The sequence below is a fragment of the Pan troglodytes genome, chromosome 5 (assembly GCF_028858775.2).
Source record: "Pan troglodytes isolate AG18354 chromosome 5, NHGRI_mPanTro3-v2.0_pri, whole genome shotgun sequence".
Lineage (NCBI taxonomy): Eukaryota > Metazoa > Chordata > Mammalia > Primates > Hominidae > Pan > Pan troglodytes.
Window position 1 is genome coordinate 150818699 of NC_072403.2, and position 24719 is coordinate 150843417.

At 40.9% G+C, this 24719-nt stretch overlaps 1 protein-coding gene across 15 annotated transcripts in view; it reads right to left on the reverse strand.

The window, feature by feature from the left end:
* REPS1 (RALBP1 associated Eps domain containing 1) overlaps positions 1-22240 on the reverse strand; it is an 83165-nt gene extending 60925 nt beyond the window's left edge. For 8 of the 15 annotated variants that reach the window (XM_054686362.2, XM_009452105.4, XM_054686361.2 and 5 more), the window contains exon 1: positions 21407-22215. In XM_054686362.2, the coding sequence (XP_054542337.1) occupies positions 21407-21559 (153 nt within the window). In that variant the 5' untranslated portion in view covers positions 21560-22215. Of the gene's footprint in view, positions 1-21406 lie in introns of all 15 variants that reach the window. The other 7 variants (XM_518769.7, XM_009452101.5, XM_054686360.2 and 4 more) reach the window with 5 other exon arrangements.
* Positions 22241-24719: the final 2479 nt, after the last annotated feature.

Sequence of the window (24719 nt, forward strand, 5' to 3'; positions counted from 1 at the left end):
TGAAGATTCCAGAGTGTGTTCTTACCAACTGTACTATGTTGCCACTATTGCTCCTCTAGTGGGAGAGGCAGGAGCCCACAATTATTCCTAAGTGCACAGAATACAGTGGAGCTCTCAAGTATCTCAAGTGAGTAGAATCGTGGTTAAATAGAGTTAAGCATGATATAATTTCTGGTATATATTTGTTACCACTGGTCAAGCAGGAGCAAATGGGACAGGGAAATTTCTTTACTTATAATATGATAAAGAGAAACCCATTCCACTGTTAGGATAATGTACTACACCCGTGCTATGGGTTATCACAGGGTGAGAATGACAAAAAGATGATTATTATAATAATGACAAGCATTAACTGTGCACACACAATGTGTCAGGTACTGTCCCAAACTCGTAACGTGTTAACTAACCTAATCATCCTAACAACCCTATGAGGTAGGTACTGTTTTATAGCTGAGAGAACTGACCATACTTGCTCAAGGACACACAGCAAGTGACAGAACTTAGATTGAAACCCATGCTCTTTGTCACTTCATTATTTTATAAGGGATCATATTTGCCCAGTAGTACATTCATCTAATAAGCTGCATTATAACAGTTCTAGTATGTTACATCATAAAACAAGAGTTGTTAAGTTTTTGGTTGGAAGGCCGCAGAACCAAGTTTTGATAGGTGTCATATTTCTCAAACTTCTGCCTAAAAAAAAGAAAACGTTGAATTTTATCTCTAAGGTCCCTTCTAATACAAATACCATTTCTCTGAATGCAAATTTCCTAACATTTCATATAACTACAATACAAACTACCTGCTGAAAACATCTGCTATGGTTTGAAGGTATGCTTTAAAACCACAGGCTATGGTTTGAAGTTCGTGCTTTGGAAATTTAATCTCCAATACAACAACAGTGTTGAGAGGCAGGACCTTTAAGAGGTGATTAGGTCACAAGGGCCCTGCCTTCGTGAATAGATTAATGTAATTTATCACAGAAGTTGATTCATTATGAAAGGCAATTGGGCCCGCTCCTGAGCATGCAATTGTGCTCTCTTGCCCTTCTGTTTCCATCATGGGATAATACAACAAGAAGGCCCTAGCCAGATATGAGCTCCTCGATCATGGACTTCCCAGCCCCCAGAACTGTAAGAAATAAACTTTTTTTTATTACCAATTACCCAGTCTATGGTATTCTGTTTAAAATAGCAACATAAAATGGATAAGGCAACATCTAATCTTTAAAAATCTATTTCTGCCAAAGTGCCAGACATAGATTAGATATGTGACTCCTTTGAAAAATAACACAGGTGGTTATTTAAATATGATTATGAGATCAAATATACAAGAAGTTATATTCACATTTTACTCAATTAAAAAGTACCGTATCACACACAAAAGTTGAGGTTGACTCAACCTTAGGCCCCTCGATCTGCTGGGATTTATTAGTGTCTTCCTTTTGAGTTTCTATAGCTGTAGGCAGCAATAATTTTAGGGTAAAGGTAGTTCAGAGTAGTTTTCCTGAAGACTTTCTTATTCTCCCTTGCCTATTTACCATAATCCCAGTGCAGCAACACTTTATACTCAGTAGGTACTTAATGAACATATACAAACATCACTAAACACACTCCATCCCCAACACATGATAAGAACAAAGAAAAAGAGCCTCAGGATCTCCAAAAAGCTGCTTCCTACAAGAATAACAACAGTAGTAGCTAACAGCTATATAAAGCACTATTCCAAGTACCAGGCGCTGTTCCTGGTACTTTATGAATGAATTCATTTAGTCCTCAAAACAATCCTATGAGGTAGGGGCTACCTTTATTCCCCAAACACAGGAAGAAAAAAACTAATTAATGCCCAGAGAAACTAAGGCTCAGAGCAGTTAAGTACAGATGCTTCTTAACTTACGATGGGGTCACATCCCGATAAACCCAACCTAAGCTGAAAATATCCCAAGTCAAAAGTATGTTTTCGACTTACAATATTTTCACCTTATGATGGGTTTACTGGAATGTGATTCCATCACAAGTTGAGGAGTGTACTGAATGTGTATCGCTTTCACACCACTGTAAATGTGAAAAATCCTAAATCAAATCATTGTAAGTCAGGGACCATCTGTACTTGCTTGATGGTGGTAACTCCTAAGAATTAAACTTCAACTTAAAAACTCCATCAAGGATTTTAAGCTGACTAAATGAAAATAAACAAAATAAAAGTGACGATGAAAAAGCTATCATTTATTGAGTGGTGTGTCAGTACTTCTTTAATACAATCCTCAAAAATGACCCTAAAAATTACGCATTGTTATTTTCATTTTACAAATCAAAGTAATGGGCAAAGAGAAAGTTCTTGCCCAAGGATATTGACTAGAAATCAGCAGAGCCAAGATATGAATGCAGTTTTGTAGAACTCCAAAGCCTGGTTTTTTTCACTATGCCAGTATCTCCCAAATTTCAGACCCTTGCATACCACCTTCACAAATTCTGACATGTTCATGGACCACTTGCACTATTATGTACTTAGTATTTTTTCTTTAAATGAGACACTTTTTTAAAGTTAAACTTATTTTAAAAGAAACTTTGTATCGTGTATAAATGGAAAATTCTACTTCACTTGAAATAGAGATAAAAAATATATATTCAATGAAAACAAAACTGTAATTTCAGCCAAATACCACTGTCTGCTAAATGTGCTTACAGCCACATCAAGGCCTATCTGTCCTTTATTAAAAGAAGAGAGCAAATAATATGAGAACGGTGTTAAAAAAAAATTTTTACTAGCCCCAAGCTGCAACTTTCTCCATGAATAATCAGATGTGAAAAACAACAAAAAAGAGAACAGCTTCTTCACTATGTGCAAGAATTGGGTACACATCTCACTCTTTGGGGAACAAAACATAAGGCTGCTCTACTGCCTCTCCTTGATTCAAGTACACACCCATATCTGCAGTCTTTCATGTATTCTCAATATTGTATAGAATGTGCTAACACTGAATTGCAGACTGGTTATTATACCTAGTAGCATTATAGAAACATCTCATCAAAATCTTCTTTTAAGTACTTACATACAATGTTGAAAATATACACTTGGCCCTGGGAGGAAAACAAAATTTTAACACAGAACCCTTTTTCTTAAAAACTTTCTGCCCTAGTTGCAAACAACACACAATCTATGATATAAAGCTGTAAATTTTTTTTTTTTTTTTTTTTTTTTTTTTTTTTTTGAGATAGCTCTCGCTCTGTCTCCCAGGTCTGTCTTCCAGGCTGGAGTGCAGTGGTGCAATCTCGGCTCACTGCATCCTCAACCTCCTTAGTTCAAACCCCTTCTGCCTTAGCCTCCTGAGCAGCTAAATGGCACACACCACTGCACCTGGCCAATTTTTTTTTTTTTTTTTTTGGTAGAGATGGGGTCTCACTATGTTGCCAAGGCTGGTCTCAAACTCCTGGGCTCAAGTGATCCATCTGCCTCGGCCTCCCAAAGTGCTGGGATTACAGCCATGAGCCACCGTACCCAGCAAGGCTGTAATTTTAAGCATCAAAATGGTTGGCAACCTGAGCACAAGCTTTGCCATCGCATGAAACTGACTTTGAATCCCAGTTCATGTTGCACATGCAGCCTCTCTGTAGCTCAAGGTATCTCAGTTGACAAACTGAAATAATACATATCTCTAAATGTAAAGTTAAATATATGTCAAATAGCTTCATGTCTGGTCCATTATAGGTGCTATATAATTAGTACTTGGCCCCTGTAAGAATTAAATAAAGAGGTTACTGTGAATTGGGATTTTTTTTTTTTTTTAGTAAGTACCTCATCTCTAGACCTTAAAGAATGGGCAGTTTTTTAGTCAGTCAAAACAAGAGAGGCAATCCTATTCGGGGTGCCAGTAGGTCAATGCAAGGACTGTAGTGGTGGCTAGGTGGTACACTGAAGCTAGATGATAAAGGCTCTAAATGCCACACTAATTTTCACTGAACATTTCTGAAGAGTAGCATATAATTTATAATTCACTAATCTATTCTTCAGCAATCACAGAAAAGCTTAAGATTTAGGAGGCCACTATAGTTTATCAATGAGGTGTTCAGAGCTTGGATTAGAGTAACACTAAGAACAGAAAAGAACGATTGGCTAAGTCCTTTCAAAGAGAATCTGAAGGACTTTGTAAGTTGGATAAATGGAAAAGAGGAGTCAAAGCTGACTCCAAAGAAGACAGTAGGAAGACAATCAGGACGTTAAAGACAGAGTATTTCAGCTCCATGATGAACAAGAAGAGACAATATCCACCAAGAAGTGATTCACTGCCAATTGCAAGGGAAGTGAAAGGTCACTGGATTTGGTGATCAGGATAACAATGAACTTTAAGAATATCTTAAAAAAAAAAAAAAAAAGGAGGGGGAATATAAAAGTTAAATTACACCAAGCACAGTGGCTCACACCTAAAATCCCAGCACTTTGGGAGGCCAAGGCAGGCAGATTGCTTTTAAGCTGAGGAGTCCGAGACCAGCCTGGCCAACATGGCGAAACCCTATGTCTAATAAAAATACCCAAAAAAAGGCCGGCCATGGTGGTGCACACCTGTAGTCCCAGCTACTCGGTAGGCTGAGGTGGGAGGATCGCTTAAGCTCAGGTAACAGAGGTGCAGTGAACCAAGATCGTGCCATTGCACTCCAGCTTGGGTGACAGAGCAAGACCCTGTCTCAGAAGATAAATCAGCAAATAAAAATAAAAGTTAGATTACTAGTGCTTAAGAACAGGCCAGGGTACAGGCAGTAGAGAAGAAATCAGGTCATTTGTTATTTGGCAGTAAAAGGAAGAAGAAAAATAGGAAGGCAGCTAGATGGGTGTGCAGGGTCAAATGAGTAACACCAGAAGCAAAAAGGAACATTATGTAGAAAATAACCATGAAACAATACAATTAGTAACTATGACAATTCCCTTTTTGCCATTTGTTAAGTGCTAGTGAGAAACAGTAAGTTTGGATTCACTCCAGAATCAAATCTTAGAGGGAAATGTACTTAGGGAAGTAAAAGATTTCTCTCAGGGTTCAAAACTGTGGGTGGTAAACAGAAAAAAATCTAACCATAAGCTCCCTTCCACCAGCCATTAATTCTTTAGTGTTCTGAATGAAGGCACAGAATACAGTGGGTCATTAGCTTTCAAAGTTTTAAGATCTGCAGTTTCTACTATTCCTATGAGATAATGACAAGTAGTACAATCTGTAATTCTGACGTGGCACATGTCTCAGTGGACTGTGCTAGGGAATGTGTGAAATCCTGTGAGTGTACCATGACTCAACCCAGCACCCTCATCTCTAAATTGACTTGTGGGCCTCCACTTGCAGCCAGGCACACTGGAACTCTGTAGAAGTTTTGCCTCATTATATTTTATGAAAAAAAAAGTATACGCTATAGTGCCAAGGTGTCCAGATTCTACCATAATTTATTTCTTTAGTTGCCAATAAATTACCAGTTTTTAAAAAATGTCTTACAATTACTCTGCTATAGATAAAAAAAAGTGGGGGTAGGTAAGGGAAAAAGATCCTGAAAGGGAGGGAGGGGAAAGCAGCAATGTCTTGTCAGCAAAGCAGCGAAGTCAGAGCTCAGAGAATTCTGTGCTATTGTTCTGTTCTTACTGCCTCCTTCTCTTCTCATGCCCAGAATGTTGATTGGGGTGGGGAGAGAGTACCCATAGTGCTAGGCAGTGGAACATCCAAGGCTTCAAGCTTCACCACCCCCACTTTTCACTTCCCTGGGTGAGGAGCCCAGAATTGCCTTAAGTCATCATCCCAATCACGTCTATGAATGCACAGCCAAGCAGGGCTAAGCAAATGGCTTGCCCTAAAAAGCTGCCGATGTTTTCTAAACATCTATTATGTGTTTTTGCTGTTCTGCACATCAAGAAAGAAAAGAAATCTGAGTTTTATTCACAACTTGCTCACAATATTGCTGGGATATAGAGATACTGGAGAAGCAGCCAAGCAATGGCATATACACACCAAGCAACAGCATAAATGAACAAAAATCAATACAGTACGAAACATATACAAAAGGATAGGCAGGAGGGAAACTGGTCTCAGTGAGAGTGAAGTTGTTCAAATTAATTTCCAAAACCTACAAAAGTCAATTAAGCCATGTTTTGAAAAGGGGGGCGGAATAAGCACGAAAGTGAGGAGAGAGTCCTGTAGCTGAGGGAAGTTACATGATAAAAAAGAATAAAGAACAAGTAAAAGCTGTGTGAGAAACAGAAAAACAGATCTGCTGGGAAGGAACACACAGTCCCTATTAGGAGAATAATCAGAAACAAGCCTGTGAGATGTAGCAGTGAGTTGGTAGAAGCTTTTAAGGCTGATTACGCATGACTAATCAGATTTGAAATGCTCTCTGTTATCACCATTCATTTTATGGGAATGCTATACCTTCCCTCCAAAAGAGTTAACTAAATTAAATGAGAAACTCCACTGACCTGTTTTCTTATTTAGACTACATGCTTGTCTACCACTGCTTACTCACTGTCAAGTTCAACAATTGGAAAATTATGCCTCTGTAGGGCAGAGAAATACATGTGAGTTTACTACTAAAGTGAGCCACAATACCACTAAAAAAAAAAAAAAAATTTAAGAGAACAGCCTTGACATAACGATTCCTTAAAGTTATTAGCAAGCATGCTCAGTGTTTGACTAGCATCACCTGACCAACTTTAAAAATATTAACGAGAATATTCACAGTCTAATTGAAAGCACTATGCAGTCTGGTCTCAGAGTTCCATACTGCTGAAAAAACTCATTAATTATAATTTGGAATTTTTTAAGTGGTATGATAAAATGAAGAGGCTAGGCTAGCACCCATCAATGTACTGATGAGGAATGAAGTTCTAAAGCACCAACTAAGCAGTCTAATAGGTTTTGAGTGAGTGCCTAACAGGAACAAAGTGATAATAAAGGAAACAAACAAGGCTAAAACTTACCCTCAAATTGTTTGCCACCTATCAAGGGAAACAGATACACAGGAAGAATAACCTAAAGTACAGATTGTATACAAGTGCAAACATACAGAATAGAGTTGGGAGACTACAGAAGGAGGGGTTATCTGGTTGGGATGATTAGGAAAAAGTTCAAGTAGGATGTCAAACTAAAAAACAAAAAACACATGGTATTTTAAGTGAAAGTTCAAAAATTATTTCAAAGACCTTTCTAATTCATGAAAGATGATACAACATTCTAGAGATATAACTTGATGATTCAGATTTAGGTAAGTAAGCCTGTGATAAAAATTATGAAGGAAACCAAATAATGAGTTAGTCTGTAAATATCTGAATGTAGAAAAGAATTCATCATAGGAAGAATTTGCTCTGGATCCCAAGAAAAAATACAGTAAGTTTAATAAAACCTCAGCAATATATAAAGACTGTAAAAAATTCTACTGGGAATCAGTCAAAGTCTGAATAAGAAAACATTTTTGAAGGAGTAATACACAAGCTTGTCAGAAAGTAATCTGACTTCCACTCTTAAGCCCCCATGAAACATACAGAGTGTAGTAGTTTAAAGCAGAACTACTTAAATCCCAGCTCAACGACTTACTAGCTGTGTAATCGTAGAGAAGTTACTTATCCTCTGTGTCATTTTAAAAATAGAGATAATAAACTGTATCCACTTCAGATCATTGAAAGTAAAATGAATTAACATATATAAAGGGCCACAAACAATGCTGATATAGTAGGCACTACATCAGCATTAATTATTACTATCATTTGAATTGGCTGGCAATGTATATTAAGGTTAGAGATAAGCAAACATATTTTTGGGGAAAAAAGATAAATCATGTTCACTCATTCAACAAATATTCACTACTGACCATGTGCCAGGAATACAGTCAGGAAGCAGACAGGCACAGTGACCCCTTGGAGCTTAGAAGATTCAGTTTTCCAGGACAGGAACCATGTCTCCTTCACTCACCTCTGCAAACCCAGTGCCCTAGGTACATACCCTGGAGCACAGCAGCTGTTGAATGGTGTTTGCTGAATTAATGAAAGGTGTAATTATAGGGTATTTAATTGAAAAAAAATTCTGAATATAGGGAGAATAGGAATTCAGTAGATCCATCCCCTGAACGAATGGTACAGCAATGCCACAGGATAACTAAACCTCAAGAAATCTGTCTACAAACCTTCAAGAATCTATCAATTCTTGAATATCGTAAGAGCATACACTTTCCTATTAATAAAAAATAATGAAATGGCACGCTTATTACAAGGATTAAATGAGATCCTATGTTACATGAGAATCACAAAGCTGCAATGAGATGCTGATGTGAAGAGGTAGGCTAGATTCTTCAGCTCCAAGCCTCACTCCTCAGCTAAATACAATGACTATGTGTCCAGGTGTTTAGGGGTTGTTTATACAAATAGCTAAAACCTCTTATATTAAATGTCCAAATGTGTTTTGGGTTTAAAATGTAAGGTGCCTTTGGGTTTAACATCTAAGATTCAAGTCTTTGGAGGCTGACCTAATTTCAGATGAAGAGACATTATACTTCCACACCCATATGGCCTTCCTAACAGTTTCAAGAAAGTTTCAGAAAACTCCTGAGGTCTTAAGTGAAAACAGAAACCGAAATCTCTGGGACAATATCAGAGTTAATTAACTCTGAAAGGATATTTCAAATATACAGACTTTAAGGCTGGACATGGTGGGTCACGCCTGTAATCCTCGCTTGAGTCCAGGAGTTTAACAACAGCTAAAAAATACAAAAATTAGCTGGGCATGGTGGCATGTGCCTGTAGTCCTAGCTACTTGGGAAGCTGAGATGGGAGGATCTCTTGAGCCTGGGAGGTTGAGGCTGCAGTGAGCCGTGATAATGCCATGCCACCACACTCCAGCCTGGGTGACAGAGTGAGACCCTGTCTCAAAAAAAAAAAAAGTTAGGCTTGCATTCCTCATTTTTAGTGAATGGCCTCATTCAGGAACCACCACCAAGTCTGCACACGCTTCTAAAGCCACCTAGCTACTACTCTTAAGCTTTCAAATGCCCTCCTAACTCTGCTGCCCAGACGGAATGAACATGGCATCACACTCAGCACATACAAAATTCACCACGTTATCTTCTCCCCAAACCCCCTATTTTGCCCTCTGCTTCTTTATTTCCATGTTAATGGCATCACCATTCTGTAGGCTCAAAACCTCAGAATCATTCTTTGAGTCCTCTAGTGGTAAACTTCACTTCAAGAGAACAAACCCTCAAATTAATTATCCAGTGAAAGGGCAAAACAAAAGGCTTACTGACAGAATAGAAGGGTTGGGAAAGCATTATTAAGTTCACACAACAAAATCAACGAAAGGTATAAAGCTAGGTTTGAAGAACAACAGACAATTTTCTATAGTATTAAAGCCAAGATTCCACAAATTCTGTGTTGTCTTCTATAGAGCAGAGCTTGAGTGAGTGAAACTTACTTGATAACCTTCTAAGAACCAGGCACTATCAGTTTGGTAGTATTAAAACTTCAGAAATGGCCAAGGCGGAGGATCACCTGAGGTTAGGAGTTCGAGACCAGCCTGGCCAACATGATGAAACCCCATCTCTACTAAAAAAATACAAAAATTAGCTGGGCACAGTGGCAGGCACCTGTAATCCCAGCTACTCGAGAGGCTGAGGCAGGAGAATCACTTGAACCTGGGAGGCAGAGGGTGCAGTGAGTCGAGATTGTGCCATTGCGCTCCAGCCTGGGAGACAGAGCCAGACTCCGTCTCAAAAAAAATAAAAAAACCTTCAGAAATTGTATTAGCTTCAGTTTACAGACGAAGAAATGAAATCTCAAGAGAGGTTAAGTACTTACAAAAGATGAGAAGTTAATAAGCACTAACTGGAGATTCAAAATCTAGAACTGTCGTATTCCAAAGTCTATGCTATTTTGACTACACTCAATACTTGCTGACACAGAAAATTACTACGGTGTTGTAATTACTTTTCTATGGAATATAATGAAGTGCTTCAGAAAAAATATGCATTCTTCTAAATCAGCTATTAATATACAGTATCAATAAACACTTTGAAGTCAAACCTATGGTCCTTCCAGTCACAAATGAGACACCAAAAAAAACTAGTATACTCTTAGTTTCCAGACAATGATTTCTTGTTTCAAGGATATAGATATTTCTATTTCCACGTACAACATTTTGCATAACCCATGGACAAAAAGAAGCAATAATCACTTCATGCAATTTTTTTTTCTCCAAAGGAACATGCTATTATAATTGTGAGGATTGGGACCAAGATCTAGCTCCTTATGCAAACTCAGATTGAATACAGCTATTTCAAAATACAAAGACACCAAATCAGTCCCTTTAAGTAACATTAGAATGGCCCACAAAAAGATTCATGAGAGTGACAGTGATTATTCCAGTGGACAAAGCAACCCAAAATAGTCCTGTAGACTGAAACTACTATTTCATTAAAATTATTACTTGTCAGTCATGACTACTTCAAACTCACATTATTCTTTGAGGTATTATATTTCTATAATTTCCCATAATATTAAGATATCTGAGTTAAGTGTACAAAAATTCATCATACCACCAAAGGTCAATAGATGGAAACTGGTCTTCATTCTAAATCATATTATTTTTAGCCCCTTCTAAGGTCAATAAATAATGTACTTGTAAAATAACACATATAAAGCACGCAGAGCAGTCCCTGTCACACAGAACAGTGAATAAATGTTAGCTTGATGCTAATGTAATGTAATGTAAATATACTCAGTTCTAATGAATCTTAGAAGATGAGATATGGCAATCTCCTCTACACATAAAAATCTATCAGTACATCATCTTTCAAAATTTAAATCCTTTATCAAAATGCCAGATTACATTATGCTGAAGTTTTGTAATTAAACTATGTAAGCAGTACACAGTCCTTCATTCTCCACCACATTCAACCTTTACATTCCCCAAGATGACTATTTTGTAATTTTTAATTCATAGCTTTGAGGTATAATTTATACACCATAAAATTCAACCATCATATGTGTACAATTCATTGAGTTTTAAGAAAATTATACAGTGTATAGAACACTATCACTACAATCTAATTTTAGAATTTTTCTATCACCCAAGTATTTTCCTCCATACCATTTCTCTTGCTCTGGCCTGATGCAACCACTAATCTGCTATATCTCTATAGATTTGCTTTTTGTAGACAGTCCATATAAATGTAACCACACAATATGTACTCTTTTGTATTTGGTTTGACAGTTAGCATGTTGTTATTACAGATGAGGTCTTGCTCTGTCACTCAGGCTGGAGTATACTGGCGTGAACACAGCTCACTGCAGCCTCAAACACCTGGGCTTAAGCTATCCTCTTTCCTCAGCCTTCCAAGAATAGCTTCAATGATATGCGGGTGCCATCATATTTAGCTAATTTTATTTATTAATTTTTTGGGACAGGGTCTTGCTATATTGCCCAGAGACATGTTTTTGACATTCATGTTTGTTATAACATATATCACTAATTTGTTTCTTTTTTATTGCAGAATAGTTTTCCACATTTTATGTATTCAAACACCATGTGATGGATATTTGAATTGCTTTCCAGTTTTTGACTATTGTGAATAATGCTAACAGACATGTACATACCTTTCTTTATTTGTACATGTATTTTCATTTCTCTTGGGCAGATTCCTAAGAGTGGAACTGCTGGTTGCTATGGCAAATTTATGCTTAACTTTTTAAGAAAAAGCCAAACTGTTTCCCAATGTGGCTGTGTCATTTACAGTCCCAAGAAGTGCCTAAGGGTTCCAGTTTCTCAACAATACAAATACTAGGTATTGTCAGTCTTTTTAATTACAGCCACTCTGGTCAGTGTGTGATAGTATATCACTGTGATTTAATTTGCATTTCCCTAATGACTAATGGGGTTAACATCTTTTCATATGCTTATTGGCCATTCTTATTGTTGTCTTTGGTGAAATACCTATTCAATGGGCTTAAGCCTAAGAATGGGCTTTCGCCCAGTTTTTTTTTTTTTCCTTATAAGTGAGTTGTAAGATTTTTCAAATATATTCTAGATTAAAGACCTTTACCATGTTTATAATATGCAAATATTTCTCCCCAATCTGTGGCTTATCTTTTTATACTTTCTTAAGTATCTTCTCAAGTGTAAAAGTTTTAAAAATATTTAATAAAGCCCAATTATTTGTTTCTTTTCCTTTTCTTTTTTTTTTTTTGAGACAGGGTCTGGCTCTGTTGCCCAGGCTGGAGTCCATTGGCGCAATCTCGGGTCTCTCTGACCTCTGCCTCCCTGACCTCTGCCTCCCAGGCTTAAACCATCCTCCTGCCTCAGCCTCCCAAGTAGCTGGGACCACAGGTGCACACCACTATACCCAGCTAATTTATTTTATCTTTTTTTTTTTTTTTTACAGGCAGGGGTCTCCCTATGTTGCCCAGACTGGTCTCAAACTCCCGGGCTCAAGTGATCTGCCCGCCTCGACCTCACAAAGTGCTAGGATTATAGGCATAAGTCACTGTGCCCAGCCCTGTTTTGTAGTTTTAAATACAAAAATCTTGGTGACTCTTTTCTTAAGTTTATTCCCAAGTGTGTTAGGCCTCTTTGAAGCTAATGTGAATGTATTTTTTTCTTACTTTCATATTAAGATTTTATGTTACTACTACACTGTTAATCCTGCCTCAGTTTGTAGAAAACAAATAAAAGCCATTAGGCCAGAACATCCTCCCACTAAATCTATATTCCACCCACTAAATCTATATTCCTACTTGCGTCTGTAACAATGTTGTTCTTTCTTCCCCACTTTTAAAACTGAGGAAGTGGCCAGGCATGGTGGCTCATGCCTATAATCCCAGCACTTTGGGAGGCTAAGGCAGGCAGATCACGAGATCAGCAGTTCGAGACCAGCCCGGCCAACATGGTGAAACCCTGTCTCTACTAAGAAGACAAAAATCAGCCAGGTGTGGTGGTAGGCACCTGTAATCCCAGCAACTCTGAAGGCTGAGGCAGGAGAATCGCTTCAACCCGGGAGGCGGAGGTTGCAGTGAGCCAAGACCAGGCCATTGCACTCCAGCCTGGGCGACAGAGCGAGAATCCATCACACAAAAAAAAAAAACTGAGGAAGTATCCCCTTCCTATCAAAGGACTCTGTGCAGTCAGGATCCTGACCACTCCTGCTTTCTCAAGGACTTCTCATCTCCCTTATCTTAGCAATCCTAACAACTAAAATCATTCTGCAGAATTTCTCACACTCAAAAAGAAACAAACAAAAAGATTTCCTTTATATCCTCATACATCTCTAGCTTCTACCCTGTATCTATTCCCTTTCATAGGCAAACTTCTTTAAAAGCTATCTATACACCCTGTCTCTAGTTCCTCAGCCATCATTTATCCCTCAAATCACTCAAATCTGGCATCCATCTACACTAGAGTCCATGAAACTGGCTCACTGAAGTTACTAATAACTTCCAGGTTGCCAAATCCAACGGCCACATTCCTGCCCACATGTTCTCAGCCTCTCAGTGAAATTCAATACAGCTGACTACCCACCCCCTTGAAATACTTGCATTATTTGGCATCCACGACATGATAATACTATATATTACACATTCCCAATTTGTACCACTCTGATTGTGTGCTTCCTAGCCTCCTTCCAAGAAGCCTTCCAGTTTACCCAACTTAGAAATGTTCAGCATTCCTCAGGATTCCAGTTCTAGTCAATCTTTCTCTCTTCTTTATAATCTTTTCTTCAATTATTTCATTACCTTAAGTATCACTAACATAGTGACAATCTTCAAACTGACATCTCTGAGCCAAGTATCTCTGAATTCTTCAAGATGTATAGATCTCTCTAACAGGCCTACTTGACAATCTTACAGGCTTCTGAGAACTAAGATAGACAAAAGGGGAACTGCTGAATTCACCCTTACCTCTCCCACGAAACAACACCCCCCAAAATCCACTCCTCTTCCAACCATCCAATAGTGGCAACTTCCAGCAACATCCTTGAGTTCTTTCCCCTCCCTTATGTTCCATATCCAACCCTATTTATGCCTTCGTATTTCTACCACCTAAAAAATTCTCACATATGTCCACTGCTCTCTATCCTACTGCCACCTCGCTAATCTAAGCCATTGCTGTCTGCTGCCTGGACTGTTGCATATCCACTAGCGTATCTGCTTCCACTTGCCCCCAGTATTCTTTTTGCTCATACAGCAGTCAGCATGATCTTTTAAAATATAATTCAGATGATGCTACACCCCCGAATAAAAACTTTTAGTATATTTCCACTAAAATCCAAATTCCTTATCACTGAGTACAAGGGCCTGCCTTATGCGGTCCCCGCCATTCTCCCCTCTTGTCCATAGTTTCAGTTCCTTAAACACACTGTGCTCTTCACACTGCGTTCTTCACAGCCTCAGGCCCTTCCCAGTTCTCTCTATATGAAACACCTTATTCTCCCTCCCCTGACCCCCCATCCAGGCATCCTCTAAGGGGCCTTCCCTTACACCTAAGTAGGTCCCCACTACCTCCTCTGATTCTACCACCCAATGATTCTCTATTATTGTACACAGTTCTTTTTTCCTTTTTTGGGGGGGGGGCAGTGGGGGGGGAACGGAGACTTGCTCTGTCACCCAGGCTGGAGTGCAATGACACTACTATGTCTACTATGTCTCATTGCAGCCTCAACTTCCCAGGCTCAAGTGATCCTCCTGCCTCTGCCTCTCAAGTAGCTGGGACTACAGGTGCAGGCCACCATGCCTGGCCAGTTCTTTTTCTTTTCGACATTGGCACAAGTCAGAGAAGATGTCTTGATCCTTCACCACTGCATGTATACCCCCAATACAAATAACGGCCACAAAGAAGTCTTTGTTGAAAGTATTTAAAACTGATTTAAGACGGAAGTGTTTAGCATTTCATAGGTCAGCCTGCTCTTCCTTAAAACTGAATTAATGTAGAAGTCCATAAGATGAGCTTGACTCAATTAGGGGAAGGCTGGAAATCACAAATTAAGTGCAAAATTCTGTGGAACTATGTTTTCTAAGCAGATGTCCAGTGCGTGCAGCAGAATCTCAACGGAATCAACAGCCCAAAAGAGACAGACTAATAAATTCTGTCTTCATTATTTAATGAGACAGACCCCAAATTCAACACCTGGCTAATTCTTGAAACAAAATGCAGAAGAGATGTAGTATTCTTAATTTTAAAAAGCCTAAGTCTTAGAATTTATCAAATCTCAATGAAATCTGGTATACAGTTTAACTTCCATTAGACAAATTTCTTACACAGAGGGAAAAGATGAGTGAAGATGCATCTATAATAGGAAAGGCTACAGAAAATAAAACCTATATAAGGGAAAACATCAGAAATGACAAGTCTTATCACCCATTTCAAATTCTCACGACCTTGAAGAACTAAGCACCCATGGATTTATGACCCTTTCATCAGTTTCCTCTTGTATATATCTCCTCTTTGTATTCCTCAAAGAATGTCAAATAATCCTGTTCCAGTGTCAAGATAGTGGAGCAATTAACCACAAGACTTTGTGCTACTTTTAAAGGGGTGTGGCTGGAATAGATTAGCCGCTCCTACACAAAGATACTCTCATTTGAGTCAGAAATCATGAAAACCCAATCCCATAGCTATATCAGACATTCTGTGATTTGTTCAGGGTTACAAAGTTAGCTGATGCCAGAACTGGAACTTGCCTCCCACAGTTAGTGCTCTTTATACCAGCTTCTCATGCTCTTGTGTCGCTCCATCAAATGTTTGGCACGAATTCCCAATATACTAAAACTCTAACTCTGGGCTATTGATTAAAACAAACAAACAAACAAAATGACTGAAACTAGCACAAGAAACTCAAGAAGACAGAAATTTTAAAAGTAAATAAATAGGACACTACAGAAACACATTGACTGTGACTTATTTCACAAACAGTATCTTTTTCAACTGTGTATAGGTAAGTGATTATGGCAAGATTATTTCTGTAGTTTATTACAATTATTTTAGTGATTCAGAACTAAAAACCACTACTCCAGAATAACAAACCTGAGACTTATTAAGTTTATAACTTTCAACACAGAAATGAGCTCTGCTTTCCTATTTTTAAACTTATCACTAATGCCAGATCTTGTAATTGATTTAAACAAGTTTCAAGACAAAAACAAAATGGTTTGTTTCACTGTTATTGCTTTTCCCCATTAAATTTATGTGTTATGCAAATATTCTAACAAGATATTGCTCTACACAAATGATCTAAAGATTTTCAGCTTCATTAACAGGGTACATTGCTTACAAACCTCAATGAAAGAACAGTTAGTACTAGAACCCTTTATCAATCTATTATGCATTCAAAGTCTGTATGAAGTTTTAAGACATTTCCCAAAACAGAAGCTTTTGGTAAAAGCTAAGAAAACATTCTGATTAGTGTGGTAAATAGTATATCTTTCCTAATCTTTAAAAAACAAAATAAACTACTTTGGGAAAAGCTGACTTTTAAGCCACAACACTGAATATTTTCTTGCTCGGCAGACAGCAAAATTCCTCATGATTAAATCCTATGAGCCAGATTTTTCTCCCCCTCATCTTGCTATTATGTGGCATGGAGCATAATTTTACAAAGCATCCACTCCTTCACTTTGTCTATTGACATTCTGTCTTCAAAAACAAACTCTTAAACTCAGAATAGATTTTCCTCTGCTATTCAAAAGCAACTGTAATGAACACACCTTAACATCTGACAGTGGTAATAAAGAAAAATTGTATTTGTGTGTGCCCTGAACACCAACTACAAGAATCTCCCTCTTTCTCTGAAGTGGCTGTGTTTCAAGACATCATCATACATTAAACTACTTACTACGCAAAGGAGGAAGTTGATACGTAACACAAAATCAGATATTCTAAAATCCCTACTGTTCGTAAGAACTATGGGGAAGTCAAAATCAGACCAACTGAATTTTATTCCTCACCCTGCTCCCAAACCACATGACCAGAGAAGGTAAGAGCTGGGACGTGAATAATAGTAAGGGAGAGATACGAATATTCACAAATAAATTATTTAACTTATCTGCTATCAAGTTCTTAGTGAACAAGAATAAGCCTGTAATCCCAGCACTCTGGGAGGCTGAAGTGGGCAGATCACAAGGTCAGGAGTTCAAGACCAGCCTGGCCAATATGGTGAAACCCCGACTCTACTAAAAATACAAAAATTAGCCGAGTGTGGTGGTGGCGCATGCCTGTAGTCCCAGCTACCCAGGAGGCTGAGGCAGAAGAATCGCTTGAGCCTGGGAGGTGGAGGTTGCAGTGAGCCGAGATTGCACCACTGCACTCCAGCCTGGGCAACAGAGCGAGAGACTGTCTCAAAAAATAAAAATAAAAATAAACAAGAATAACACCCACTTCACAAGGTTGTTGCAAGAATCAAATGAGTTCTTCCATGAAAATGATTTGCCTGGTTAAAGGAACATAATAGGCACTCGATAAATGCCAGCTCCTTCCTCGTTTGGTTCTGGACTCGGTGTTATTTGTTCTCTACACTCATGCCCCCAGATGACTCAGTCTCCTCCTAACTTTTACTAACAAACACCGAAAACTACTGTACCAACCAAGGTCCTGATATGTATGTGCATGCCCAGTCTATGTGACACTGTCTCCCGTCCCTAAACACTTAGGTGAGCAAAACAGAGGAAGAAATCCCGAACCTCTGAACCTGAACTGCTGTAAGAACCAGCAGTTGGGGTGGACAAATCTCCACCCACTTCCCACTGTCTCCAAGAGATCTGAATTGCCATCTAAGAATGTCTGAAACCAAACTCATCATTGTCTCTTTTAAAAAGTAAGCCCTCTTCCTGCCCCTTTTCTAACTGTGAGTGGTGTCCAAAGAATAATCCTTGCCCCACTGTATTCTCACCAAAACACTGCCAAATAACCCAGGCCTATCACGTTTACCTTCATAATCTCTACCATCTCTCTCTCTCTCTTTTTTTTTTTTTTTTTGAGACAGCGTCTTGCTCTGTCACCTAGGCTGGAGTGCAGTGGCGCGATCTTGGCTCACTGCAACCTCCTCCTCCTCCCAGGTTCTAAGTGATTCTCCTGCCTCAGCCTCTGGAGTAGCTGGGATTACAGGCATGCGCCACCACATGCGGCTAATTTTGTATTTTTAGTACAGAAAGGGTTTCACCATGTTGGCCAGGTTGGTCTCCAACTCCTGACCTCAGGTGATCCACCTGCCTCAGCCTCCCAAAGTGCTGGGATTACAGGCATGAGCCACTGTGCCTGGCCCGTATCTGATTTTTTGTCCCACTCCCACCACTATAGTCCAGGTTAGGGTTTCTCAGTCTCAGCACTATTGACATCTTGGGCACATAATGCTTGTGGAGGCTGTCCTGTGCACTGCAGGATGTTTAGCAACATTTCTGGCCTCTACCCACTAGATGCCAGTAGAACTGCTCTCTCCCCTCTAGTTATGACAATCAAAAATGTCTCTAGACACTGCCAAATGCCTCTTCCCCATTGTCACCTTCATTCCCATGTTTGAGTACCACTGGCCCAGTTTCTCACTTCGTATCTGCCATACAAAATCAGCCCCCAAGTTAAGTCTACAGTTTTATTCCTCTAATTCCTGTGGCCCTGACAAACGACTCCTAAAGCACTGCTTTATGAGTCATTTCTCTTAAATCTACCACTCCCTGTTACCTACACAATTAGTTCAAAGCTCTCCATCCAACCTTGATAATCTGGCCTCAATTAAACATTATTCCACAAAGCACCTCATATAGTGGCTACCCAGCAGTCCTTCAATAACATATCCAGTCTCTCCCTTTCTATTCTACTGCTGTCACCCTGGTTGGATGTCCATGACCTAGCACCCAATCCAGACCACTGAAAGAGTGTCATTCCTTACCCTTTCTGTCACTCAAAGTCAAAAACTTTTCAATGGGTCTCCACTGCTTGCTGAAATATCGTTATCTGCTGCCCTTCTTCAGAGTCTTTCCTAATATGGCCTCTTTCTAATTTTATGTTCTGTTATCCCGAAAACACTAGTCCTTGAAAAGGCTCCTACACTTACCACTTTTGATCACTTTTCTCTGCCTGGAAGCCCTCATAATTCCATTCCCCTCACTCCACCCTAATTTAAAGTCCATCTGAATTAAGTCAAAAAGCCTTTCTTGGTCATACCTCCTTAGCATTTCATAACACTTGGCACCTCTCCTATGGCATACATTATACCTTATGTTATACATGAGCACTCCTATAATTGACAAGATCCTTAAGAGCTTCTTACTCCTCTTCTGATGCCTGCAATGCCTAGCCCAGTGTTAAGTAGAGAACTAAGCATTAGAAACGAGCTGCCCCAAATGTTTCCCACTTAGAAAGCAATGGAGGACTGTGTTTTCAGACAATCCCAAACTCCCTTAAGGGAATTAAGCACATATTCTCCTTTTGTCTCATATTTCTATGTCTTAGACCAATTTTTAAGTAAATTGCCTTCAAGATATCTAGATTGCTATTTAGTATACATAACTGTAAGAGTTCTGCTCCAGGGAGTTCCAACTTGTAACTGAACCCTGAATATTTAAGCTCTCTCTTTATGCCAAAAGACAATGGAAATTTATTTTTTGAATGTTAATAAAATTGAGCAAAACATAAAAATAACTTGCACTGAATTAAACATGTTTGAAGTAAAGATTCATTAATGCTAATGTGTCTGTCCTAAAAATTACATTTCAAGTTCTAAAGTTTTTGTGTACCCATTAAAAAGATTGAAAGTTTTATTTCAACTCTTTCTCACCTCAAAGACAAACCAAAATAGAACAGAGAAGGCTTTTCCTTAATTTTATTTAGATCCTAACTTGAAGGTATACTTTGTTATTTCTTCAAAAGGAGCAAAAAGAGTATGATTAATGAGCATGTTCTGACCAGATCTTTAAGTCCTACTCCAAAGCTGTAACAGGAGAGTACCATAGACCACACTACCAGCACCCTTCGTTAGCAGACCACAGGCTTTGTTTTGTATCTCCCTGAGTTAAGAATGGTTTTACATTTTTGTGTTTTGTAAACACAAAAAGAAGAATATGCAACAGAGAGCATACGTGGCCAGCAAAGCCCAAAATATTTACTATTTGTCCCTTTTCAACAGGATGAATTTGGGACTCCTCGTTGCCCTTCACTGGCACGTAAGACACCCCACCTTTAAAAAAGCAATGTAAAACACAAGACCATTTAAAAGATCGAACTCGTTCAACTTAGTCATAGTTAATGCAGACTTAACTTCTAAAACAGAGGCCTGTGTGTGGACATTTTTATTCCTCACAGAATTTTTGTTGGAAGAAACTTGCCTTCATTCTGTGGATGAACATACTTTTGCTTGAAAAGGGAAAGTGCCTGACCCAAAGTCACACTGCTGGTTAACAGCAGAGTAGGGTCAAGGACCCAGCCTTCAAAACCCTGGTCCAATGCTTTGCAGTCCACTACATACACCTATACATGTGGCTTTAAATTTTGGAGATGTGGATAACTAGCTTGGATCAATATAAAAGATGAAAGCTTAAAACCTGTTCCTAATATGCTGTTTAGACAGACTCCTACTAGCAGCTATGAATCATTAAACAGAGTAGCATTAATGCTCACCACATACATTAGATAAGAACTTCTAGGAAGTCCTCTGTTTCAAAAGCAGATATGATAAAAAAGGCTTTAAGCCTACAGGGCTTGCTCCTCCAGGGCTTCAGATTAGGGCAAATACGCACTTCTGCCTACCAGCTGTTCAATACTCATCTCCCAACCCAAATCCATAAGTTCCACAAATGCTTTCGAATGCCTGTTGAAAAACATTGTTCAGTCTCATCACATACACACGTTCTACAGATAATTACAACTTCTTGTATGCCTACTTGTAAAACTACTAACTAGTTCACATTTTTAAAAATTTCCCTAAGAATTTTGCTTCCTTCAAAAAAACTGCTTCTTCGATTCCTAAATCTATAAAACTCACTTTATCACGTCTTCTCGGTTAATTCAAGAATTAAAAAAACCATTTTGCCCATACTGATAACTTTACTACTCTGCAGGATCCGAAAAGCTCTGTATATGCCAGGTTCTAGGATTCACACACATTAACAACCTAAGATCCTTCAAGTGAGGTAGTTCTTGCAGTATAGAGCACAGATTCTCAGGGTCATGGGGGATACCGGCTGAGGCTCTTCAGACCCCAACACAGGAGTTCCGTCCTCTAAGGGCAACCCCCTCCCCCTTGGCCGCGGCGCGAGTCCAGGCCTCCCGGGCACCTGCGGCCCCTGCCCGCTGCGGGGACCCCCCGAGGAACCAGCCCCCCGCCGGGCCCCAAGGAATCGGCGCCCACTCCCACTCCTGGAGGCCAGTGACTGCAGGCCTGAGCCGCCCGCCGGCCCCGGGACGCGACGTTACCTGTAGGACCACGTCGTTCGGCAGCTGCGCGGCCCGGAACAGCTCCAGCACCCGCCCGTTGACCACCACCTTCTTGGTGCTCTCAATGTCGCAGTAGGAGAAGAGGTCTGAATAGTATTTCTGCTCCGCATCGCTCAGCGTTAAGCCTTCCATCTTCGCCTCCGGCTCACGGCCGCCCCGCCCCGCATGCACTACTCGGGGCCCGGCCCCAGGAACCTGGGCCGGCAGGGGCTGCGCGTGGCCCGGCCTCCTGCTAGCTTCCCGAAGACGCCGGCCCCGGCCTCACACGCGCCAGGTGCGCCCGAGCAACAGGGCCCGGAGGTCGCGAGGAGGGGGCCCGGCTGCGCTCGCCGCGCCGCTGCCTGCGAGGCCCGGCGCAGTCCCGGACTCGGCGCAGCGCGCGGCTGCGGCTGCGACTGCGGCTCCGGCTCCGACCCCGGCCGCGGCCGCGGGGAGGGTGCAGAGAAAGAGGCGGGGGCCGCGGAGGCGCGAGGCACTGGCGGACTCCGCCCCCGCCGCGGGTTCGAGTCTCCCCGGCTCCCTGCCGATTCCCCCAGACTTCCCGCCTCGGCTTCCCCTTCCGTCCACGCCTCCGGAGCGGCAGCGCTTCCCGGAAAGTTGTGGGGCTTCGAACCTAAAGTTTCGGGGGATCTGGGCTGAGCGTGGCCGCCGCTCCGCCTCCCTCCGCCGCCATTTACAGTGCCCCGGCCCGGCCCCGACGCGCCCGCACCAACAGTGACAGCGGCGGCCGCGCTCCAGACCCGGATGTGAGGCCGGGAGGAGAGAGCGCGAGAGGGAGAGAGAAACACCCACCGGGCTGGCTTGGCCGCTCCCGGGAGAGGGAGGAGGCCGCAGCGCCCCCTGGTGGCCGGCGCCCGGCGGCGGGATGACCGAGCGGCCCTCTGCGCGAAGATCTCAGCAGCAAGACCCCCGGAAAGGGGGGTGCAGTGGGAAACAGCCGGCAGCTCATTAAGACCGAGATAACTAAGATCCGGGTTGCAGTTTTTATGTTTCGCAGTTTCTAGTCCTAAGCGTCTGAATAATTGGATTGAAAGGGGAGCCTTGTTCAGGTTATTATCATTCTATCTGTACCTTTTCGGTACAGATGAAGATAAATGCAGTATTTCCCTCTGTTCTGAAGGGCTATGAACATCCGGGCTATGAACATCCTGGCTATCCGGGAAGCCTCCACGTAGACACCAACATTGAGGCTTCATCTCACTCGTGCTTCAAGCCATGTTTACCTGAGAAACAAAATGTGCTGAATAGAGGGGAAAACTGGCAAAGTTGTCCTCTTTGTTCACCAGGTCATTCCGGTCACTGGGAACTTAATACTCTACATTTATACCTTCAACTCTATCAACTCATGTAGGCCCGGGGCTGCCCACAGGGGCTGCCTTCCGTATTTTCTCCTTTATGAAAATCATGGAGTGGCGCTCTTTTAATCTGCACCTGTCCCAGAGAGGGGATTCTTCAGCTATTTCAAGTAGAATATCTTAAGAATTTATACTTAGCAAATATAAAATACTTCAAAGACGGGAGCTAAGGCAGAATTACCCAGAGTTTTGGTTTTTATTTTGTCTTCTACAAGTTGTTTCCCAGAGTGCGGATCCTATAAATGACACATATGAGGAAATTATTACAGGTTCCCAGTCATTTATCTGTAATTGCAAAATTCAAAGCGCACTGAAAACCCAAAGACTTTTTTTGTAACCCTTTGGAAGTAAAACCTGCCCTACCTCATTTGGAGGCAAAATCTAAACTAAGCTTGCATGAAGCTATTTCTGGCCTTTATGGATCCCACTTAGTGTCAATATTTACTCATTTCACTACAGGTCTTTGTAGAATGTTAATATGTACACAGTCACAGGCATTCTATTATCTTTCTATTTTTTAAGAAAGATAAGGGATTGCAGACCTGTCAATATCTTCTGACTTGACTAGTAGTATTTGATAAAGGTAAGTATATACTATCCATTAAGCTTATTTCCCATCTCTAAGACTTTCAGTTTGCTACAGCAGCCCCTCATGTGTCCTTTCAGGGCACCTGCAGCAAGTGATCAGAACCCCCCCCCCAGACAGCTGCCTTCCAAAGGTGTAAACGGAAAGAGCACAATGGGGTAGGGATTGGCTCACAATTGTCTGTGCATCTTTTTCTCTGCCACCTCTCCTAGGCCTTGCAGCTCTTGTCGGCCCCAGGGCCTTTGTTCCTGCCATCTAAAATAGTCCTTCCACAAACCATGGCATGGCGTATTCTCTCATATGGTTTCAGGTCCCTGCTCATATGTCACCTCCTCAGAGCAGCCTTCCTGCAACAGCTGCTGTAAAATAATCCCACCATGCACTATCCCCTTATCTGAATTCTTTTTTTTTCTCTTTTGAGACAGAGTCTCCCACTGTCGCCCAGGCTGGAGTGCAGTGGCATAATCTTGGCTCACTGTAGCTTCAACCTCCCAGGCTCAGGTGATTCTCCCACCTCAGCCTCCCCGGTAGCTGGGACCACAGGCCCAGGCCACCATGCCCACCTAAATTTTGTGTATGTGGCTTTTGTAGAGACAGAGTTTTGCCATGTTACCCAGGCTGGTCTCAAACTCTTGGGCTCACCCACCTCAGCCTCCCAAAGTGCTGGGATTACAGGCATCAGCCACTGCACCCAACCTGAATTCTTTTTCTTTATAACACTTTTCACTATCTGACATTACATATATAGCTGTTACATTTTTAATGGCTAATTATTGAATAATTACTAAGTTTCAGGCATTGTTCTAAAGCTTTACACTAATAACCACATTATTCACAACAACCCTATTAAGTGGTACTACTAGGTTTTTTTTTTTTTTGACAGATTAGGAAACTGAGGCAAAATGGGTTAAGTATTGTGTAAGTCATGTTGCTGTTAAATACCCGGATCTGGGATTCACACTCCAGGCTGTCTCAACTCTGAAAATCGCTACCCTATCTTGCCTGTCTAATTTCTTTGTTAAGTTTGTTATTAAGAAAATATTTCTTCACCAGGCATGGTGGCTTATGCCTGTAATCCCAGCACTTTGGGAGGCTGAGGTGGGTGGATTGCTTGAGCTGAGCTAAGGAGTTCAAGACCAGGCTGGGTAACACGGTGAAACACCATCTCCACCAAAAATACAAAAATAGCCAGGCATGATGGTGTGCACCTGTGGTCCCAACTACTCGGGAGGCTGAGGTGGGAGGATCACTGGAGCCCAGGAGATAGAGGCTGCAGCGAGCAGTGATTGTGCCACTGCACTCCAACCTGGGAGACAGGACGAGACTCTGTATCAGAAAAAAAAAAAAAAAA